This window comes from Penicillium subrubescens (assembly GCF_028828155.1).
Source record: "Penicillium subrubescens strain IBT 31985 chromosome Unknown utg000002l_segment0_segment0, whole genome shotgun sequence".
Taxonomy (NCBI): domain Eukaryota; kingdom Fungi; phylum Ascomycota; class Eurotiomycetes; order Eurotiales; family Aspergillaceae; genus Penicillium; species Penicillium subrubescens.
Window position 1 is genome coordinate 278500 of NW_026643152.1, and position 21552 is coordinate 300051.

General features: G+C 49.1%; 7 protein-coding genes across 7 annotated transcripts; 5 read left to right on the forward strand and 2 right to left on the reverse strand.

The window, feature by feature from the left end:
* Positions 1–9331: 9331 nt before the first annotated feature.
* On the forward strand, positions 9332–9873 carry N7473_001614 (uncharacterized protein; the record flags this gene model as incomplete). Its single annotated transcript, XM_057147554.1, has 2 exons — positions 9332–9394; positions 9454–9873. Coding segments are annotated over 2 exons (483 nt in total), but the record flags the coding sequence as incomplete, so codon positions are not given.
* Positions 9874–10679: 806 nt separating this feature from the next.
* On the forward strand, positions 10680–11027 carry N7473_001615 (uncharacterized protein; the record flags this gene model as incomplete). Its single annotated transcript, XM_057147555.1, has 2 exons — positions 10680–10763; positions 10788–11027. 2 exons carry the CDS (start codon positions 10680–10682, stop codon positions 11025–11027), a joined length of 324 nt encoding a protein of 107 aa, XP_057011209.1.
* A 655-nt stretch (positions 11028–11682) lies between these two features.
* On the reverse strand, positions 11683–12581 carry N7473_001616 (uncharacterized protein; the record flags this gene model as incomplete). Its single annotated transcript, XM_057147556.1, has 3 exons — positions 11683–11978; positions 12053–12160; positions 12266–12581. The coding sequence occupies 3 exons, from the start codon at positions 12579–12581 to the stop codon at positions 11683–11685; spliced, it is 720 nt and encodes a 239-aa protein (XP_057011210.1).
* A 932-nt stretch (positions 12582–13513) lies between these two features.
* Positions 13514–15923, reverse strand: N7473_001617 (transcription factor domain-containing protein). Its single transcript, XM_057147557.1, has 4 exons — positions 15719–15923; positions 14748–15630; positions 13932–14689; positions 13514–13869 (listed from the first exon to the last, which is right to left on the reverse strand). Exons 2-4 carry the CDS (start codon positions 14973–14975, stop codon positions 13620–13622), a joined length of 1236 nt encoding a protein of 411 aa, XP_057011211.1. The 5' UTR covers positions 14976–15630; positions 15719–15923; the 3' UTR covers positions 13514–13619.
* Positions 15924–16455: 532 nt separating this feature from the next.
* Positions 16456–17229, forward strand: N7473_001618 (TMEM14 family protein). Its single transcript, XM_057147558.1, has 3 exons — positions 16456–16677; positions 16745–16837; positions 16906–17229. The coding sequence occupies exons 1-3, from the start codon at positions 16641–16643 to the stop codon at positions 17100–17102; spliced, it is 327 nt and encodes a 108-aa protein (XP_057011212.1). The 5' UTR covers positions 16456–16640; the 3' UTR covers positions 17103–17229.
* Positions 17230–18493: 1264 nt separating this feature from the next.
* N7473_001619 (transposase) lies at positions 18494–20113 on the forward strand (the record flags this gene model as incomplete). The annotated part of the gene is made up of 1 exon (XM_057147559.1): positions 18494–20113. One exon carries the CDS (start codon positions 18494–18496, stop codon positions 20111–20113), a length of 1620 nt encoding a protein of 539 aa, XP_057011213.1.
* A 386-nt stretch (positions 20114–20499) lies between these two features.
* Positions 20500–20998, forward strand: N7473_001620 (Endoribonuclease L-PSP/chorismate mutase-like protein; the record flags this gene model as incomplete). The annotated part of the gene is made up of 2 exons (XM_057147560.1): positions 20500–20611; positions 20667–20998. 2 exons carry the CDS (start codon positions 20500–20502, stop codon positions 20996–20998), a joined length of 444 nt encoding a protein of 147 aa, XP_057011214.1.
* Positions 20999–21552: the final 554 nt, after the last annotated feature.

The following is a 21552-nucleotide window of genomic DNA, read 5'->3' on the forward strand; positions in this document are numbered from 1 at the left end:
CGGAAAAGAGTACAACATGACGCGAAAAGGAAGCGGAAGCACCACGGAACAGGCCAATCTACCGCAGATGCAAGAAGGAGGCACACGTGAGGGAACCGGGGCAGCAGCGAACGAACAGCAAAAGAACGAGAAAGAAGCAGCAAATAAGAGCAACTCTTGGCAAGAGAACAGGCGAACCAGCGCGAAGAATCAGCGAAGAGGTTGGCAGTGGGATGGGCAGCGAAGCCTTGCGGGCAGGTCGCGCAGGGTAGTATACCCTTCACTCCGTTCCTTCGTTTCAGGGCACAACTCCCTTTATTTATGACGTGACGGATAGAGTTTCCGGCAGTTTTTGCTGTACGATTCATGTGGGCCTCCGCATGGGACGCACTTTAGAACCGTTTGGTCGCAGTTACTATGGCGATGGCCCTCCGTGGCGCATTTTGCGCACTTCTGGACGTTCTTGCACTGGAACGCCTTGTGGTCAATCTCCTGGCAGTTGTAGCATTGCATCGGTCGCGGTCGATATTCAAAGGTGCTGGTCACACCAGTCTCTCCTCCAGCGTGAAAGAAACCATCAGCTAGGAGCCTCCGTGCATCAATACCTTTGGTGAGATAAACGACCATTGATCCATAGGCCTTCGTGCTCTCCTTTCCGCTGAGCCATGCGATCTTGGCCACGCTAGCTTCGTTCTCCTCGCTGAAGGCTGCCGCAGCCCCGGCTCGGATCTCATCATTTTCATCCAGGACTGCAGCTCGGTTGACGCTGTCAACTTTGATCGGGTAAAGCTCGTCACGGAGTACTCGGGCTCCCGCACTAATCTTAGCTTCTGCCACTTTCTTGACTAACTGGTGTTCATCCTCATCGCGACACGCAATTCTGATTCGGTTGGTGTTCCTCGGGTCCACAGTGACAGCGCGACAGCGCCAGTGCATGTGGCCTTCCATCGTCCGAATCTCTGTCTCAACCGCTGCCCGAATTGGGCCTGCGGAAACCCTCTCATTATCATTTCCTGCCATCTTCGAAGTATCTATTGTGTAATACAATGTGTCGGTGAGCGTGGTCGGTGTTGTGTTCGACGTCGAGAGCGTCCGTATGTTGCTCGGGTGGCTGAGTGGAGGAGTACGGGCGACATCTGCATAGGACGGGGAACCAGCGGGAACGGAAGGGCTGATGGCATCGCGCAGGGATTGAATCTCGCGGAGGATCTCATCGTGGTTGTTCTGAGCGCATGCCTCGGCGTGGGCCCAAGAGACATGACTACACAGCCAAGATTGCCCGTGGCAAAGCCTTAACGAGTTCTTGGAACTGATGTAAAGCAGCTTCACCAGGCCCGCTTGTTCAGGCCACTGCCCTGGTTTTCGGCACGCGCATCTTTCGATGGACGTCCTCCAGATATTGAGGCCCCGGCAAAAACATCTCACCCCAGGTGTCTCCAGGTTTGCTCCTTAAGCATGCATCATCAGCATTTCAGCTAGAGCAACATCACATCCATCGTCCAGCCGCAGGTTCTCAGTGCGAGTGAGATAGTAAGTCAGGTCGGACCTGCCCCACTAGGACGACACCACTTTGGCTGGTTAATTTCAGGTCCTCAGTGCGAGTGAGGTAGCTGTTTCTGTCTATTTGCACACCGACACGCGCGTCCGTCCTCTCGGGCCACATAGACAGTCTTGTCGGGTCCTGTCGACCCGTCCGTCACTGCCATTATGTGCCACGCCCCAGAGGGAGAAACCTCCCTCCTTCGCGTTACCGGCCGAGATCTCTCTCAACCGGCCGACCGTGTCTCGCAAAGGCTGCTAGTAGTATCCCCATTGGCCTTGCAGGATACCCTCGCTCTCCTTCACTAACTAAGCGTGTGTCCCTGGCTTTGCAGCCCTCTCGAACACCCGTGGCTGTACCTTAACGAGTTCGTCGAGGGTCGTCGCCAGACTGCATCCCGCTTGGAAGAGGCCACAGGCTGTCCAGATCAGAGTTGCCCGTAGCTTCGCTTTAACGAGGTTCCGACCCAGGCCATTCCATGGAGCGCCCGAACGATCTATTCAGTCTACTGCGCCGCCAGTTGTATTCCCCCTCGCCGCTCAACGCCATATTGTGTGTTTCCATTTGTTCGTCTCGTCTTTCATGTGCTGTCTTCGTTGTTTTCCTCGTTCAAGTTCGTAGGCCGTCTCGCGATCTCAGAGGGTGTTCAAGCTCAGAGGTGTCCTGTCTCCTGTCTAGGCGATACCACAACCACTGGCGTACAAGTCCAGCTTCGGTCTCGGGTATGAGTCGAGTAGGCAGTCGTCGGATGGTTTTCATAACCCGTTTTCCTCTAGTTTGTGTGGGGTGGATGGGGTGTCGTCAACCACAGAAGACTCTGCGGCCCGACCCCTATTCACCCCACGCGGATTCTTTTGGCTTCCCTTCCACGAAATGAGAGGGTACTGACACCGGACACCACGAGAAGGTAGAAATCCATCGTCCTAACTGCTTGACGAGAGCAGTTACCTAGCGTGCTCGCCAGGGGCCGCTTGAGGCACAGTCGGTCGGTTGGTTGGTTGGTTGATGTCATTTACGCTGACCCCTCGCTCGAGAGCGATATGCAGCATACGACTACTATATATATATATATGTTTACGTACATGTAGAGTGTTCCACTTCCTGAAAAACGAACTTAGAGCCTCGTCAAGGCCTGCCGTGGCCTAACTGCCATTCCCATTGTTAGGCTGCCCTCGTGGCGCGCGACTCCAAAACCGATGTGACGCCTCGGCGAAGTCTAAAACGGCCTTGACCGTTTTTGCCCTTGAGACGGTGTCTGGTTTACCTCTCTTACCTTCGGCTGAGCCTCCCAGCAGGCTCGAGACGCTTCTGAACGCGTCCCCCACTTCCCTCCGTAACTCCATTCGAATATCCCTCAAAAGTGGACAATCCACTAGTACATGAGTGACAGTTTCTTGTGCTCCGCACACGCAGTAGTCGTCGTCACGGAAGCCAAATTTCTTGGCGTAGGTAGATAGCCAGTTGTGGCCAGTACGAAGCTGCGTTAACAGGTACGCCCGGTTTCTGGGTAGGTTCCCATATAGCGTCCTCGTGTAAGTCGCTGGTAGAGTGCCGTCAATCTTTCGTAGGTGACTGCCTTTGCTGGACGATCTCCATTCATGCTCCCACTGGCTGAGAATATTGACGCGCAGGCGTGCATTCTCTCGAGAGAGTAGCGGGCGGAACGAGTGGGTTTTACCTGGGCACGCGGCGTTTTTGGCTAGTCGATCCGCAGCGTCGTTTCCAGGGTTGTTGCAGTGCCCTGGCACCCATTGGAGACGGAGCGCAACTCCCTCGGCTTGAACCTCTGTGGCAGCTTGTAGGATCGCATGCACGATCCGTTGGCCCGATTTGTTCCTTGGGGTTTGAGTTGCCTGCAGGGCTGACCTACTGTCGCACAGGATCGTTGCCGTTCTTTGTCTGCTGTCCAAGATTGACTGTTGATAGGCGATCTTGATCACCGTGCTGATCGCGTAGAAGATGCCGATGAGCTCCGCTACGTGAACCGACCATCGGTCCGTTGGTCCCACCTGGACCTGTTGTGATTCGACAACCTGCAGGTTGTCGTCGAGTGCCACTACGGCCGCCCCGAGATAACCCTCGCGTCCAGAGGCATCTGAGTAGACAACAATGTCCGACGCAGATCGTGCGGTATCGGCTCGCTCAACGGCCGTTTCTCGGTCCGATCCAACCTCAATCTCCGTAAAGGGTTCGTCTCGCCACGGAGCCAGTGGGCTTGGGTCAATCGTTTCCAGCTCAACCAATCTCTGCAAGTCCATGGTCTTTAGGGCTTCCGCTAATGGGAACCGGGCGTAGTTTCCAATATTGTTCCTCCGTCTCTGGGCTCGGAGGAGCGCGTTCCAAATAGGATGCTTGCGAGGAAGAGTGTGGAGTCTCGCGATAGTGTGTTGTGCTCGGCGGCGGAGGCGGAGGTGTGTTGGGAGGACGTGCGCTTCTACTTCTAGGGTGGTGGTCGCTACCGTTCTAAACGCCGATAGGATTCGAATCAGAGCTGCTCTCTGTACTGTGCTTAGGTGGCGCAGGTGTGTTTTATCACGCAGCGGGTTATGCCAGACTGTTGACGCATAGTCTACTACTGGTGTGACGTATGCTTGATAAATATGTCGCATCTGTTCTAGGCGCAGATGTCGTAGTCCAGCTAGAGCGATAGCCACCTTGGTGGCACGTTTAATGGCTTGTTGTACGTGCTCTTTCCAGCGTAACTTATGGTCGAAAATCACGCCTAGTAACTTGGCTGTGGGGGATGGTTTGACTGTCTTCCCGTTTATGACTACTTGGCCTTGCAATTGCTCGCGTTTTTTCCTGGTGAAGTGGATAAGCTCGGTCTTTTCGGCCGCGAAGCAGGACCCTGTCCGTTGCGCCCATGCTTCGATGCGAGGGATGTCCTCGGACTGAATTTTGGCCACGTTCTCGTCTGCCGAGCGGCCTACTCGCTAGCGGAAGTAGTTATCTATAAAGGCTGATGCACTACCACGAAACGTGACCGGTTGATCGACGAGATCGGAGTTAAAGAATGTGAACAGAATTGGTGAGAGTGGCGAGCCTTGCGCGAGTCCCGCGTTGACAAGTAGCGTGATCTCGGTACGGAAGTCATCAAATCCTATGCTGGCATAGCGATCGCTCATAAAGCTCGTAATCTATTTCCTAGTAGCGGCTGGGATCCCCTTTGCTCGGAGGCGGGCGTCGAGGCTGATTTTGTTGACTCCGTTAAAGGCCCCTTTCTGATCGAATGCGATAAGTGTCACAACTCCAAGTTTATACCAGGCTTGGTCGACTGCATTGGAAAGGACTAGCAGGGCTTGTTCCGTGGTTCTGCCTGGTCGCCCTCCGAATTGAGTATCGGGTAGCAGGCCGTGCTTTTCGGCGAGGTACGACAGTCGCCGGGCTATGACCGCCTCGAGAAGTTTGCCGAGTGTGTTGAGGAGCGAGATCGGGCGATAGGCCCCAGGGACCGAGTAGTCCGGCTTCCCCGGTTTCCGCAACACCACGATCTTTGCTCCCCGCCATCGTTTCGGGTGATGTCCTAGGTCGATAGATGCTGTGAAAATTCTGGTGATGAGCTTTCCCAAATGCTTCCACAGGTGTTTCCACACAAGCGTCGGTAGGCCGTCTTCGCCTGGTGCCGTGGAGCTTTTAGCTGTTTTAAGGGATCGCCGAATTTCCAGTTCCGTGACTGGTGGCCACGGTAGCTCCGGCGGGACCTGGGCTCGTGGGTCTTCGTGGGGTTGATCCATCTTGGAGAAGAAGGTGTTTAGGAACGCGCGTGCTTTATCCTCGTTCTCCACCAATTCGTTCGAGTCGACCTGTAAGGCTGGGACACAGCCCTAGGCCTCTCGCGGTTTTATATAGGTAGCAGCTTTCTACAGCGTTCCTTCCCTAGCTCCGTCCAGGAACTGTTTCCAGTGTGACTTTTTGGCTTTTTCAATAGTACGGGTCTAAGCTCGACGCTTTTGCTGCATCTCTTGGAAGAGGGTCACTGAGCGCGTATGGTCTCGTCCATATTCCGCACAGCTCTTTTGCCATCTCCGACGCGCGTGGTTGACTTCGGTCTGTTGGACTTTGAGGTCGGGCGTGAACCAGCGTTTGGAATAGGGGGTTGGGCGTCGGTTTGGAGTATGGTTCTCCACGGCGGACGCCGTGATTTCCGTGAGCCGTTCAACCGTCTGGTCTAGAGCCGATCTCGTTTTGATGTCTTTCCATGGGCCTATCCGCTGGAGCACTTCTGTTCCGATCTTGTCCCAGTCTGCTCGTTCGTACGCTTTCCTCGCCTTGGCGGTGGGTTTGTGACGGGGTTTAAGGCTCCACTCCGAATATGTTCCCCGGTGGTCCGACCCGTAGTTTTCGTGGTAAAGATGACATTTGATGAGCAGGCCTGGTTGGTCCGTCACGGTTAGATCGATAGTAGTGCTTTTTCCTGGGTCGTTGAGAGGCCAGAACGTCGCGGTGCCTCGAGGAAGGCAGGTTTGTAAATTGTGTTCTTGGAAGAAGGTGATGAGTTCGCTTGCATCTTCAATAAATCTAGGTTGAATGTGGTTGCCGCCCCACATTGGGTGATGGCGGTTGAAATCCCCTGAAAGTATGACGCTCGTGGATCTTAGGTCGTTCCGCCGTGCGGCTGAGATTGTGTTTTGGATTGCCGTGAGCGTGGGTTCAGCGGAGATTTCGTTGGGAGCGTATAACGGAACAGACAGGAGATAAACGGAAAACAAGAGGATCTGGGTGTCGGCAGTCCAGATCTTGATGGCGGTGATGTCTGGGTGGTCACACCGTATCTGGCGGTGCGAGGAAGTGGAGAGTTTGCGGTTAACATAGATTAGACTACGAAACCGAACTGTGTCGGTCTCGATCGTCGGGCGGTATAGCCGCTAGGCGCTGTGGTTGACGTGGGTTCGGTAGGTGGTAATGGAAGGCTCCTGGATCAGCAGAACGTCTAGGTTCTGACTCTGGTGGTCGTTGACAAATGCCTCTATCATCGGCCCCGATTTTATTATGTTCAACTGTAGTACTCGTAGGTTGGCCTCTAACATTGAGAGGGGTTGAAAGTTGCGGGGGTCAGACACTGACGATCGCCGGTTGGATGTTCACCGCTGCAGTCGAGACACCGTGGGCGTACGCCCGATGGGCAGTGTTCACGAAGGTGTGGGCCGGCATAGTGGCCGCAACGTGGTGTTTCCTTGCACGACCATGCCAGGTGTCCGAAACGTTGGCATCGGAAGCATCTCTTTTTCTTGATCTCGCGGCGTTCTACGCTGCCGATCTGTCTTTGGCTAACCAGAAGACCGTTGTTGAGGATATATTCGGCTCCCTCTGCAGAGTCAAACCAGATTCTAAGCGATGCGAATTTCCCTAGCACTTTGTCCTTCCGCTTGAGCTATGCTACCTCTTCAATCCGGTATCCCTTCTCAGACAGGTCGTTTTCTTCTATGATCTTCTCAATAGCTTCCGCGTTGGCGTTTTCTAGGTCGAAATCCTCTGTCGGGGTGCGGTGCACGACGACGCCGAACCTTGGTTTTACTAGTTTCGTGTTGTTTCCGAGTTCGTTCAGCCATTCGGTGTTGTTACGAGCTATCTCGGCCGACTCCGGGTCCTTAAATCGAATCACATAACCTGTTTTGGTGGTGCCAACTCCGGCAACCTGGGCATCTTGCGTTGATGGGGCGTTTAATAGCGCGGTGCGTATATAGGTGTTTGCGGCGTCCGTGGGGAGATAGCGGCCAAAGGTGTTTCCGTCGGTGTTGTCGTTGTCTGATGGGTCTACGAACGATCTCTGGGTGCTGATTCGGACGCAGTCCCGTTCTTTCTCGGGTCTCTGGTGGTTTGATTGGGGTGAGCTGATACTGCCGCTGGCTGCTACTGCGGCCCAGGATCTGGCCTCGGTCACTGGCGTGAGGGTTTCGATTCGTTCTCGCAGGGTTCTGATTTCGTCGTAGAGCTTTTCATTCTGATCACGAAGGACGTTCTGATCGTGTTTAACTTCCAGGAGCTCCGCTTTGGTGGATTCGATTACAGTGGTTTGGTAGGCGATAACTTCCTTCAGGCTGCTGATGAGCTGCCGGATCTCCTTGGTCGTCACCCGTCCAGTGCTGTCTTCCGTGTTGGCAAACTCAGGATTCGAGCGTGCAATAGTGGTGATTTCGTCCCCATGGCGAGGGCTTCTTCTTTTACGAGGCACAATCGACGGTTCGAAGTTCTCGCGCGTGAAAATCGCTGCCCCTCGTTGAGGGTTTGTGGGAGGGGGTTCGGGCCCTCCCGCGGGTGGGTCCGCCATCGGTCCGGGGTTAGCTCCCGCTCAGCACACACCCACAACAGTTTTATATGAAGATAATATCAACCACCACGTTCGAACAAAATACAGTCGTTCCGTCTCGCCTGTTTCCTTACAGTCGATGATGATCGGCACAGTCGGTCCATAGCGAAAACGGCTTCTACCCTGGTGACAGCTTTGTTTTCTCGGGCCCCACTGCCAAGGTCCTAGCGCAGATCAATTGACGGGGTATACAGAGTTGAGGGCCAGTTTCCGTGTCTGTGTAGGGTAACGTATCCACTTTGTAATATTACTCAAGCTTGATATAAGCGCGCTCGAATCTTTTGTTTTGTATTCTGGACTCTATTCTGAAAGAGATTAGTGTGCCTTTAGATTAACGTATCACAGTATTTTAAAACGGTTTGTAACACTGTACCACTTGAGTGGAGCTCTGTTTTTTCCCGGGATTGATTACAATCGTCATACCACAGTTGGCACTTGCCGGATCAAAAAGCGGAAAAAGTCATGACGTCGCTTGTTTTTGCTCTAGGTGGCAACTCAAGTCTTCCTCCTTAGTCTGTTTCACGTTTATATATAGTATTAGTGACAAGTTTCTCTCTCCTAGCTTCCTACCTCTCCTTGCAACATATTCCCTGAACGATCAAAAAACAGGGCGTCTTTTCTCTTTACCCCCTTCCTTCCTTTCCAACCAGATGGATGGATTGCGAAAAAGTTATTCAACTACCTTCGCACCAACAGTCAGCTCAAGCGCCTCTTGTCGGAGTATCGAGGCGATTCCTATCTGAAAAAGAAACGGCTCAAATTATTAAACAGTTCCAATCAGAAAATTGGATTCCGAATGGCCAAGTCCTCTGGAGTGGCATTCCTCGCGAAAAGGACCAAGAATGGGCTGATAGGCATCGTCTTCAAACGTTGACCACAGCAATGGGGCCACTCATGGATGAACAACACCCAGATTGTTTAAATTTGAAAAAGAATCACCGGCAATGGAGTAGATATGTTCATGGTGCTTCCGCTTATTTGCTTGGCGAATAGCTCAGGGTGAAAAGGTTATACTGCTTTCACCTCCACCACCAGAGCGATTTCATCCGTCAGGTCTGTCTTATTACCAACTCATCGAAGAGCCCATAATCTGGGGCTTAATCAGAATTCCGTTCAAAAAATCATTACAACCCATCCTATGATTGAGGAAAGCGATGATGAAGAGATTTTTTATGAGCTATGGCCAAATGACAGAAGCGAGAAATGGGTGGTGTTGGTATCACCAGCTAGGTACTGTGTACACAGTTGAGTGGACAGTGTTATGCCGTAAAGCAAAAAGTCAATTGATTCAAAAATGTAGATAGATGTGTGTTCCAAGTCCTCGTCCAATGCCCCTGAATCCATGCGGCGGGAGCCGCAGCTTAGCAAGATTACGTACAACATGTCTTTGCTTATTCTGACGGGAGGATATATCCCGACAGGTGGAACGATTCGGAGCGAGACCCTACAAGGTAAAATGGAGACAATTAGGACACAGCAACGATATAACGGAGCTGAGAAGCTCAATGACTTCCAGTGAATGGCACGTCTTTTCGTCTGAGCAGTTCAAGCATCTTGAAAAACAAAAGGTTCGTTATTTGAGATATATAAATGTCCTTGGCGAACAATCACTTATGAACTAATCTAGGATAGGTTTATCAAACCCACGTATAATATTTTACTACTATCATTATTTCTGCTTCTTCAGAACAAATTACCGAAACTCATATTATTTGGTTTATTGTATTCGCTTTTCGACAAAATAGGAGGGGCAAATATTGCGACAAGTGGAGAGAAAAGAATATTTCAGACAGCTGAGTCTGCTTCAACTGTGATCTCACTTAAAAATATCAACACTGAACAGGAGGCATTGGAGAGGCTCAGGGATGAAATAAAAGCAAAAAGGATAGCCATCGACAAGGCACATCAAAAGGCCATAAAGAAACTCAAGGACGAAACAAAAGCACAAAGGAAAGCCCGCAATAATGCACAGAAGGAGGCTGCAAGGCAACTCAAGGATGAAGCGAAAGCAAAAAGAAAATCTCTCAATAAAGCAGAGAAGAAGGCTGTGAAGAAGCTCAAGATTGAAAGGAAAGCAATACGAAAAGCCCTCGAGAAAGCACAGCAGGAGGCTGCAAAGAGGCTTAAGGACGAAATGAACGGTTAAGAAAAGGCACCGTACAAGCTGAGAAATTCGGATGAGGAATGGGAAGATGTTACTGACGGTACTCGCAATGACTTCAAGGTTCCGTGGTCGAACCATTTCGGGATATACTGGGAAACTGAATGGAGAGCTTGACACTTCATGAGCAAAAAGCTGTGGAATCATTCATCGTACTGTACAGATCTATGGAGTTGCGGAAAGGACTAACCGTACAATCCGAGAGAAAGCCGCACCAATGGTCCAGGAGCTATTTATCTCTGGGCAGGTCTCCAAAATCATTGCGGAGAAGAGCACAGAACTCTTGTATGCTAAAAATAGAAGATAAAGATAATATAAAGTTAAGGATTCCTACTCTTAAATTCCTATATTAGACCGATATCCTAATTAGAAAACTAACTAAGTTAAGAACTAAACCCGTTGACATTCACAGTTAATTGCGCTATAACGATGAAAAGTCAACTCCGAGATTGCATGGAATTACTTTAAAGGAATACATCGTGACATTTTACTCGATGCAGCATGAACTGTGGACGGGTGCAAAGACCTTCTGGATAGGGTGGAATAAAGTGGTTGTTCGGTTTCTTGGTTTCTTTTACTCTAACCCCTCGTAAATAATATTCTTGCCTATGTCGGTGATGAAAATCTCCGGTGCAGCAGGACCGACGCGGTGGGTAAACCTTAGAGCAAAACCGAACTAGCAACCCGCCACGATGCTTCTGGCCACCCTACTGCTCGTCCCTGGGTATATCGCTCCGCTCGAGACAATCCCGATCAATGTCTCAGATGAATGTCTCGTATGAGGCCACAATGATCTGCAGACCAGTGGCTGCGGGGATACCCGAGCCTTCAGCTTCAAGGCTCCCTCTGAAGTGAACCTGGATGAACAAGAGCTGAACAGTACAATCAGTGAGATACTGGCCAACGAAAACTTTACCACCATCAATATCTATGCACAGCAGCATATCAATGCGAACCTACATGCTCTTCTCTCCGAAATCACACTTGGTCCCAAGGAGGTCATCTATGTACCAACGTTGTTTCCGCAATACGAGCAATAATTTTCATTTCAATCACAGCGATGATGGTCTCCCGCCGCATACACCTACTTTCATGGGAGGAGAGCGGCTTCTCATGGCGTTTTATCCCGCTTCTATCAACGACATTGTCATTGAAAATTTAGAAATTTAGACATGTAAGCCCAAAGTCGTGGGCGCCAGCAGTGAACGAACGGTTGTACTCGCTGAACCGGTCGAAGTGGCGTATGCAAGGGCGGGGATGACTGCGTGGTTCATCGATGACTTTCTGAATATCACGTTATGGGTGGGGATGTTCATTGTGGGTCTAATACTTTTAGGTGGACGGATATTGTCTGGTGGGAGTAAGGGTAATTTGCAGCTAGCATGGCTCTTAAATCTAGCCTATTACCACCCGACAGCTAACGTAGACTATAAATTTTTCCGATGGACCATCCTTCTCCTTATCTACTTCCTCGGTCAACCTCACAAAAGTCCTATTGCGTTACAAACTAGACCTCACGACCGTTCACGTCCTTTAAACTCTCGCATGTATTGAAATGACCACGGGTAATCAGTATTCAGACCTTTGAAAAAGAGCCAGAGTGAGCGTTTGCACAAAAGTCGACGTCACTGAAACGGGAAGTTCGCTGGTGCCAAAAGACAAGAAGCATAACTAACATTTGTGAGCAACGGCCAACTACGCCTTGCAATGGCTCACTCCTCCCTCAACCAACAATTTGCAATATTGAAAATGCAGCCACACGACCGGTTGCGGAAACAGGTCTTTAGATGTTCGCTGGACTCCATTGTAGAAGATATTCTTCAGCCTAAACTCGGCCACGCCTTGGTCGATATCGATTTCGGTGGTAACTTCCGCGATGTTCTCCATGTCCCGCGGGACTCCTGGATTGTCCGATGGCGCATTTGCTCCCCATAGAACGATTGAATTAGCGTTCTTCCCAACGACGACGAAGTGGTCGGTCACATTAGTCCCTAGAAAAGGCCATTAGTGGAACTGATTTGCAGCGCCAATTTTTAACAAGTGTTCAACCAGGCGGGCATTATACCTTCTTCATAAGTACTGTTCAGTAGCTCATTTTTATCCCACAGTATCGAATCATTTCTGGAGTTACCTCTTCCCAGTCCAGCTAATACATTTCGTTGGATGGCGTATCCTGTAGGTGGAATAGAATAATTTAATCAGTAAATCTGTCTTGATAGCGGCGTCGGTTACGCGGCTGTCTCAACCCGTGAACATCCTAAAAGGTAATATCACTCACCGTAGCCACCCCAAATACCAGCACAGAACCTTTCGACAAGCTTCGAACCTCCCTTGAGCGTATCATCGACTAATTCCGGTGGAATTTGGGCCAGTGGCACCTTTCGCACGCATGAGTCTTTCAGTGACGGATGATTTCCCGGGTTAAGCCGCTTGTAGTGATCGCTTTGGAAAATAGGGTCATTTTCGGGTCCGAATGGCTCAAAGTAGCACTGCCTTGTCCATAGATGCCACCCGCCTGCGCCGGCTAAAGCCACTGAGGCCGTAACTTTGCTGAAGGTTGCTATCTTAGACCTCGAAAACCCGAAAAAGGCCATAGGTCGAGAGAATTCTATGCCACGCAGTGACAAGATAATGAAGGGGACAAGTACGAGCAGGTTCTTATTTTTTTATATCCCGCATGCGAATATTGTATTCATGTCACACTATTGGTCGCAAAGCTCGTCAGCCGATTACTCAGCGGCGTTCGAAATGTCTGCGCCAGCGGTCCGTCCGTCCGGAAAAGTCGTTAATCAAACACGGCCAGCGGCCAGCTGCTCGGATGTTGAATAAGTCGGAAGCAACACCCTTCTAATTATATGTTGTGGGTCTATGTGAAGGGCTGTAGCGGAGCCGATGTTATTGCTTACAGCAAGAGTCACGATAATCTCAAGGAAAATGGAAGACTAAGTTGTTCTCCAATTTACGGCATGGTGGAAACATGAAGTGTCCATTCTGCCAAGAGGTACCTATCCTTCGTCGTCCGCGGAAGATGATACCAGGCCATGGTACTTGGTTCAACTGCCGGGCTATGACCGGACTATGAAAATCATAGTATATCATCTATTATATCACAATGGAGTTGATCCATCTGACAACGCATCACTTGCTGCTTTGCTATACCGAAGAGGTTGGAAGGGAGCCATTCAACGACAGGTGATTTTGAAACCAACTTAGTCTCGAGTGGTTGACAGAAAAGGTCGGCTGGTCTCAATTCTCATAGCTTGGCTCGAAGAGACCAGAGCCGGGGTTTAGGACATAATCAAAAGGTATCGGCAGGCAAATACTCAATAATGATGCAATTATTGCAGTCCAGATGAGCAAGCACAAATCCATCTTCAAGGTTACACGCATATTTGAGAGCCGGGATGCTCGTTGCAACGTAAGCTCTTCGGAAGGAAGTATAATTACGCTTCAAGAGGTTGCTTATCATCCAATTCGTGCTGAGGAGCGTGATGCGTTGGTAATGAGAAGATTCAATAGCTGGACGAACATAGGCAGCACATATTTAATTTGGGACTTTCTAGATCATAAACATGAATGACAAACATAAGCGACACATATTTGATCTAGGCTTTTTAGATCATAAACCCACGTCACGTGAGCTTTTTTCGCGATTTTGAGATGACTCGGGCACAAATTTCCGCAAGTTCTGTCATGACACCGTCCAGATATTGCAATTGAAGCCAGTCGCCAAGAGTTAGTTTTCGTACTGGGATGCAGCGTATCAGAAGAGGAACGCTTTCCAATAGTTTCATGTCATTAGTGGCGTCTGGATCATGGGGATTGGAAAGTATGTTGCAGAAAAGAGTCAGGACGGCGGTGATAACGTAAAATAGGGCCACCCTGGTTCGCCAGACGACTGTCAGTATAAAAAGGTACTGAATATTGAGCATCGGCACCCATACCAAAAGCATTCGGGGTGCACAACATATAACGCTTTATGAAAAAAAGACAGTGTTGAACGGCTCGCAGTAGTGGAAATTCTTGTACTGGAAGTGATGTCGTCGAGCCTTGGCTCGGGAATACAAGTTGAGAAATCTTGAGATTTGCTGCTGGCTTGGTGGATTACGGCCACGCAATGATAGTACGCAAGCCTCAACATCACTGCTGACGTGTTCAGGTTGGCGGCCACAGGTGTCTCCTGGGAAAAGTATAAGGTCGGACGAAGCTCCTCTGGAAGAGATCGCCTCCATTGCTCTAGTGATTCGTCAAGGCTGCGTATGCTCAATAATAGCTCTGTTTTGGCCTGCCGAAGAGAATGAGCGCTGTACAATCTATCGTACACTTTCGATTTCAGCAACGAAAGTCGGAGGTCCCAGGGGAAAAGTGGAACGATCTCATCATCTACCTGTGACACATTTTCATGTAAGTTGATGTTATGCAGCCTCACATAGTCACAGGGCAGAGTGAGATCGCAATGTATGTCAAGTATACAGGGCGGTTCTCCAGTTCTGAGGCATATATCTTTATCGAAGGAGTAACACAGCCAGAAGAGGTCCCGCAGGTGGCATCTTAAGTTGCCTTTGTTGTATGTGGATGAGGAAGTGGTCGAAGGATCATCGGCATACAATGCATGGGCCCCATGTGTATACAAAAGACGTGTGGCGATCGATAATGTCGCGGCTGCGGAAAGGAGATCGCCTATGAAGTATTGGTGATGTACCTGGCAGAACGATTAAGATCCCAGATGAAGTCATCTGAAGGCAGGATCAGTAACTCACCAGCATAATCAATGACTGGAGGCCATCTACCGTTGACTCCTGAATTACTTCTGTCGTGAAGTTATGGACCATCGCGGCATAGGCCTGGCAATCCATGCTTCCCTGCGTATTGTTGTCGAAGCCGAACAATGATATGTGTGACAGAAACGCATACACGCATGCTTTGGCACTAGCGGAACCTGCGACTTGCAGGGGACGATAGGCGAGGTCCAGTGTTTGCCTGAACATTGACCGGCTGATTACGGGGAAAACGCGACTTGGGAAGGACGAGCCATAGACCTCGATATACCTTTCCACATTCGCCCTACCCGGAAGTTCAGGGCGCCCACGAAAAGAGCTCTCGGGATTCGTATGCGGACAAGGCGGCTTTAGCCCGTGGAGTTCGAGAGAAAATACTCTGTCAAGATTGATTGGTTCTCCAACCTGAGACTCTATCCATCTTCGGCCTTGGTCTGAGAAAATACGGTACCCCCCGAGGCAGGTGATATTGTTCAAGAATGTATATCCTGGTCTCAGATACCGTATCGTGTCAGAATCTGGGAGAAATGGTTCGCCAAGTGAAAAAGATGCACTTCGACTTGTGTCAAGTCTGATACCTCAGGAATGTCTGATTGTTAGCGACATCATATAGTTACCTGCAACAAGGTCTAGTCAAGAACAAACGAGCCGATTTATTCCTGACATTAGGCAGCAGATGGAGCCGAAGACGATGACATAGGACGAGGAAACACAAATAACGTAAAGTAATGAGAAGCTAGAAGACGTATATCGTCGGGTTATGGCCATACCTCGTGTTCGTCTGTCCTCGGATTCGATTGTAGGTGCAAGCGAGATTATGATGCTCGCACCAATTGCACTGAGGGAGAACTGCATCACATTGGATCTACCGAGCCCGAAAGTAGATGTCAACGATGAGTCTATTGTGACTAATAGCGTAGGGGTATACGTGATGCAGAGGGATAAGGGTATACCTTTTTCGTAAAGCAAGAATCGCATGCCCTGCGTCTCGGTTTCCGGTTTCCCTTCCGTGACCGTGGTGGACAGGTGTATTGTTGGCGGTTTTCGTTCATATCTAGTGACAGATAAGGGGAACCGCCAGCATCGGAATGGTAAGCAAGCAACCAAGCGCCGACACACTCATTTACAGAGATTCAGTGAGGTTGCAGAGTTGTGGTTCGAAAATTTCAGCTGTGAAACCGTCATTCACCGGGACTGGCCGTTTTGATTTGATCCCGCTGACTAATCGGGGACTACTCTGTGGTTCGGGCTCTTATGCCCTGTGGGTCGCAAGCGTTCCTCGGTCAGAACGGGACCTCTTAGATCTTCCACCGCAATTGGACATGCTCCACCGAGCGACCCGTTCCCAGTGATCTGTGATCTGGAGGGAATGGATGTCATGGCCACTACAGAGGCTTCCTCTGCCTTCGTCAAGTTTGTTCTGTTCTATGCTCCTTTCCTTGCTTGGCTGGCTCCTCGCGCATAAACCAGATGACCATCTTCCTATCCTTCGAGGCGGGTCATCTCAGGAGTCTTCCTCTTCAAAATCCCAAGGCTAATATCTCGCTTTGTACACTACTACCTGACTCTGTGCTAACCGGAATTAGTTAATTATGTAGTTACTACCTAACGGGTCATTCGGCGCCCTATCCGCTGAATCATCGGGAAACACCGATGCGCGTTAATCAACCTATTTAGCTAGTTAGTTACAGCAACCCAGAGGGCCTTGACCAATCAACTGATAGGCGTACCCGGGCCGAACTGGGACCGCTTGACCGGGACCCCTCCACTGGGACCACGATTAAATGAAACCTTCTGACCGTTTGAAACCTCGACATCAGACGTGAATGTGTTCCGCCGCCCGTGTCAGTCACTACATTTCAAGCCTTTATCAACATGGCCGAACATCCTTCCTTTACTCTTGCCGCTCTCCGTAAGTCCTCAATTCGATGCCTAAAACGGAAGTCCCGCGTCGCTGAGCATCAGTAACCAAAAAATAGTTCCTGCTGGGGGGTCCTTGGGGTATCTAAAGACACGCTCAGCACCGTCATTGATCGCGGGTGTGGGACTTGGACTTTCTTATGGATATGCTGGTGAGTGCCTATGAGCAGCGTGCTAACTGGGGGCACTTTTTCTTGCGCTAAGCTGACCGAATTGTTAGGTTATCTGATGAAAGAGAACAGAGACTACGGAACCGAGTTGGCCCTGTTAAACAGTGTGTTCCTGCTGACTTCTGCAATCCCTAGAATCATCAAGACGCAGGCCAAATCCCCCGTGCCCGTAATTCTTGGAGCCACCGGATTCTTGGCAACTTTCTACTACCAGAAAAAAGTCCGCGAGTTCCGATTCGGAGTTTGATGATCAAAAGCGAAATAATTCTGCCCAGTCTGATGGTTCTATATGGGAGGAAATGTCCAGCACTATTCAAAATCATGCTGGAGGACAGAGTAATCAGGGGAAGAGCTCAGGAGAAGCTGGGCAAGCTTGTATTTACTTATGAAGAGGTTCTATCTCAATTCAAGAATTTCCTGAAGTGTCTTCGGATTAACATATACCCTATTTGGCTACGCTGTAAGGGATGTCCAATTTGTTCGCTCATTAGCACCTATTTCCTAGAACCTCGACGCTTTCCACTCTCCCAAGTGTGCCAAAAATGGATGCTGAATGATGCTATAAAGTTGAGGTCTTCCGTCCAAAAATAACATATCAGACCCTCTACCATGATCAGAAATCCAATCAAGTTACAAAACACACACAGGTAATACACTGAGTTCTTCTCTAGGCCATTCGGGAAGCGTTATCAAAACCATATCCAGGATTTCAATCATTATGGCTGAATCTATAAGGAGAACTTCTTTAATGAGGATGCCGCGATAGCAGGATATGACAGCATTATTACTCTTTTAAGACGACTAGAAACAGTCGGTTTCAATATAAAGACCCGTCAGATGGTATAAAAACATTAGTTGTGATAATTTTTGATAGGTACGCACCTGAACCGCCGCTCTCAAGACTGAGTAGAATGTCTGGCGTCTCCTCCACTGTGGGATACCCAGCGGTAACATATGCGCCCAGAGCAGCGCGGTTCTGGTACTTCGCCCTCGCGAATGACTGCTTGATATGCTCCATGACTGGCACGCCGTAGATTAATCAATGCAAGATACCGTGGGGGTAAAGTTAGCAGTTGAAGAGACTTTTTGATAAGGATAATCGACAGACATGAATAAATTTACCTGAGACCATTATATACCCCTAACCCATTTTTTGAGCTTTTGTCCTGCACATCATTAATGACTCATCGCTACAGATTCACTTCTTCTTGCTTCGGCCCGAAAGTGGCAACTATGGATTGTAGTCTTGGCGATCCCAGTGTGACTAGGTAAATGACTGACTAGTTAACGGTTAACCGGCCCCTTACAAATATTACATATTTTACGGACCCTCGCTCCGCGAGGGTCTGCCACCCATACGATAATGCCCCCCCCATACGATAATCCCATTTCCCATAGTAAACTGCCCCATTTTAATGCGATTTAATCAACAAAAGCAGTGCAATTTAGTAGACAATTAATATACCGAAATAAAGCCCCCTGATTGGCCCAATCAGAAATCCAGCCCGTTTCTTTCCATCTCATTTTTTGATGAAGTAATCATTCGCTTTGCAGACCCTCTTTTTTCTTTTCTATCGACGTGTTCCACTAGTAAACACCCCCATTCTTCCATTCCACACGCGATTTATCGCCACCAATATGCCCGAATCGAATCAATCTATCGAATCTCGCATCCAATCGGCTATACTCGAATTGGAGAATGTCGAATCGCCTAATATTAGTGCGTGGGCGCGAGCGCGAAACCTACCATATCAGCGGCTACTGGCGCGCTACAAGGGCCGCTGTTCATTCTCTGAACGCACACCTAACGGTCGCAAGCTTGACGAATCGCAGGAATCAGCTCTCTGCCGATATATCGACTTCCTCGATTCGATCTATCTTCCACCAAAGCGCCCGGCTATTACTGCTGCTGCCAATGCAATCCTAGCTAGTAGCCATGTTGACAATTCGACCAAACCCCCTACAATCGGTAGCCATTGGCTGCAGCGCTTCCTCCGCCGTCACCCTGAATACAATTGTCGCCGTCAGAGAGCTATGGATATCGATCGAAAGAAGTGCCTTAATAAGCAGATTGCAAGGGAATGGTTCGATTCATACAAGGAGACAATCGCAAAGTATAGTATCACCGCGGATGATATCTGGAACTTCGATGAAACTGGCTTCAATATTGGCGTTGGAAGAGATCAGTGGATTATCACACACGAGCCTAAGCGCCAGATTACTGGCGGCTTTAATACTAATCGCGAATATGCGACTGCTATTGAGGCCGTTTCAGCTACTGGATCTACTATCGCTCCAGTAGTAATCCTAAGCGCGAAGCTTCTACTACTACGCTGGTTTGAAATCGTAGGCGATGAGAGGATTGCTGTCACCGAAACCGGCTACCTTAATAACGTCTTAGCCCTACAGTGGATACAGCTATTCAATAAGCTTACGAAGGATTCGGTAAAGGGCACGCATCGTATGCTACTATATAATCAATTCGGATCGCATTTAACATACGAATTCGTTAAATACTGCGAGGATCACAACATTATTCTATTCTTCCTTCCTCCTCATTCAAGCCATCTACTTCAGCCGCTAGATATAGGTGTATTCAGCGCCTATAAGCACTGGCATAGCGAGTGGGTGTATGATGCTACAGTTGCTGGCTATAAGAAGATTACCAAAGACGATTTCCTAAGTGCAATCGCGCAGATTCGACAGAAGACCTTCAAACCCTCTACGATTAAGCTTGGATTTCGATTGACTGGCCTCTGGCCTACCAACCCTGCTATCGTATATAATACTCTAGAGGATTTAGAGCGCGATTTTGGCTACGATACACTAAGCCCTCCATCATCCGTAGCGACTAGTGATTCATCTGATTGTAGCACACCAAAGACTGCTCAGCGAGTGAAGAAGCTAGAAGAGCGGATAGAGGAAAAGATCAATCGCATACAACAACCCTCTCGTCGCCTAATTCAAAAGCTTTCGAAAGCTACTACTGATCTCGCGCATCTTGTGGTGGAACTGAAGCAGGATATCGAGCGTGGGGATTATGTGAGAGAGCAGCGCCATACACACGAAAATCGCTCGCGAAGGGCATCCAAATTGACTGGGATAGTGCATTCTAGTCAGGTTGAGCGTATGAAGCGTATTCTCAAAAGTGGTGATAACCTAAAGGCTCTCATGAAGCTGCGACCGTACTACCGGCGTGAGGTCTTACCGGAGCTGAAGAGGGTATACAAAGCGAAGGGCTACTTCATCAAAAAATGAGATGGAAAGAAACGGGCTGGATTTCTGATTAGGCCAATCAGGGGGCTTTATTTCGGTATATTAATTGTCTACTAAATTGCACTGCTTTCGTTGATTAAATCGCATCAAAATGGGGCAGTTTACTATGGGAAATGGGATTATCGTATGGGGGGGCATTATCGTATGGGTGGCAGACCCTCGCGGAGCGAGGGTCCGTAAAATATGTAATATTTGTAAGGGGCCGGTTAACTAACTAACCTAACTAACTTGACTAACATGGTGACATGATCCGCTGACAAAGCGGACCGGGCAATCCGCGGTTACAGAACAATTACAGTATATATACACCCGATATGCCGATAGCTCATCCATTAACTTTAGAATTCTACTACCTTACAGCTTTCAACATGGCTTCCTTCAAGTACCACGCGCTTCCTGGCTTTGGAGAAGAATGTCGCGAGAAATACGGGTTTAGCGATGCTTGCCTCATCGGCAAACGGCTAGTTGTCACTGGGCAGAGTAAGCAGCTCACCCGCGCCACATCTGAGGACCTAGGGCTAATCATATTCCTAAGCGGGCATGAATCCTTTGACCAAGGAAACCTCTCCTAAGATTGAGGAGCAAATCGCGCAAGCCTTCAAAAACATTGATGATCTGATCATCCACACTCTCACTAAAGACGGTTATGCGGTTAAGGAGGGTATTTCTGGCTGGGATTACGTGGTCAAGCTGCGTGCATTCTTTGTGGGATTGTCCGAAACGCGTGCAGTGGCACGGGAAAACATGGTTCACTACATCAAGAAGTGGTGTCCCCGCCACCAGCCGTTATTCACCATGGTGGGAATTGAAAGCCTGCCTTTTCCTGAGCATCTCGTGGAGTTTGAAGTTGATGTATGGATTCCTTGAAATGGCGCATGATATTGTACAACTAGATTTGTTCCCAACCATGTTCTAAAGATAGTGCAACGTAGACAGAAACCTCTTGTATTAAATAAGTATAGCATTCACGTCGTACTTAAATCTAGTCTTATCATGTACTTTGTGATCACCTAAGTATGTTGACAGGTATTTATATTGTGATACGCTGATGATATATCCGATAATTAGAAATGAAAGTCACATAGATTCTCCGCCTTACTGCTTAATCCGCCAGTCAATCTTTTGAAGGGTGGGGTACTGGGAAGAAATTCTCTTCCAAGGTATGAGATATGAGGAAAGAAGTCTACACCGTATGATATGTCGCATGAAAACAATAAGAGAGAGAGAGAGAGAGAGACAGAGAGAGAGATTGTGGGTGTGTTCGATTAACGGCCACGGCTTGTGGCTCGTGAATTGGGGCAAAGGCCGCCAAGGGGGTGAACCTAGGGTGTCTCTAACTATTGCTAGTTCTGTGTACAATTAAGAGTGATCGGCGCATTTTCATCTCTGCCTCTATCAGTCATGGCAACGATCTAAAAATC

What these genes read in the sequence shown, in the direction of transcription:
- N7473_001617 (XM_057147557.1), bottom strand. Translation starts at nt 14,975, where the DNA reads ATGTTCAGGCAAACACTGGACCTCGCCTATCGTCCCCTGCAAGTCGCA. An exon ending in TCCAGTCATTGATTATGCTG is followed by an intron (nt 14,690 to 14,747) that starts GTGAGTTACTGA and finishes TCGTTCTGCCAG; the next exon opens with GTACATCACCAATACTTCAT. An exon ending in GTGCACCCCGAATGCTTTTG is followed by an intron (nt 13,870 to 13,931) that starts GTATGGGTGCCG and finishes CTGGCGAACCAG; the next exon opens with GGTGGCCCTATTTTACGTTA.
- N7473_001618 (XM_057147558.1), top strand. Translation starts at nt 16,641, where the DNA reads ATGGCCGAACATCCTTCCTTTACTCTTGCCGCTCTCC. An exon ending in CTTTACTCTTGCCGCTCTCC is followed by an intron (nt 16,678 to 16,744) that starts GTAAGTCCTCAA and finishes ACCAAAAAATAG; the next exon opens with TTCCTGCTGGGGGGTCCTTG. An exon ending in ACTTTCTTATGGATATGCTG is followed by an intron (nt 16,838 to 16,905) that starts GTGAGTGCCTAT and finishes CCGAATTGTTAG; the next exon opens with GTTATCTGATGAAAGAGAAC.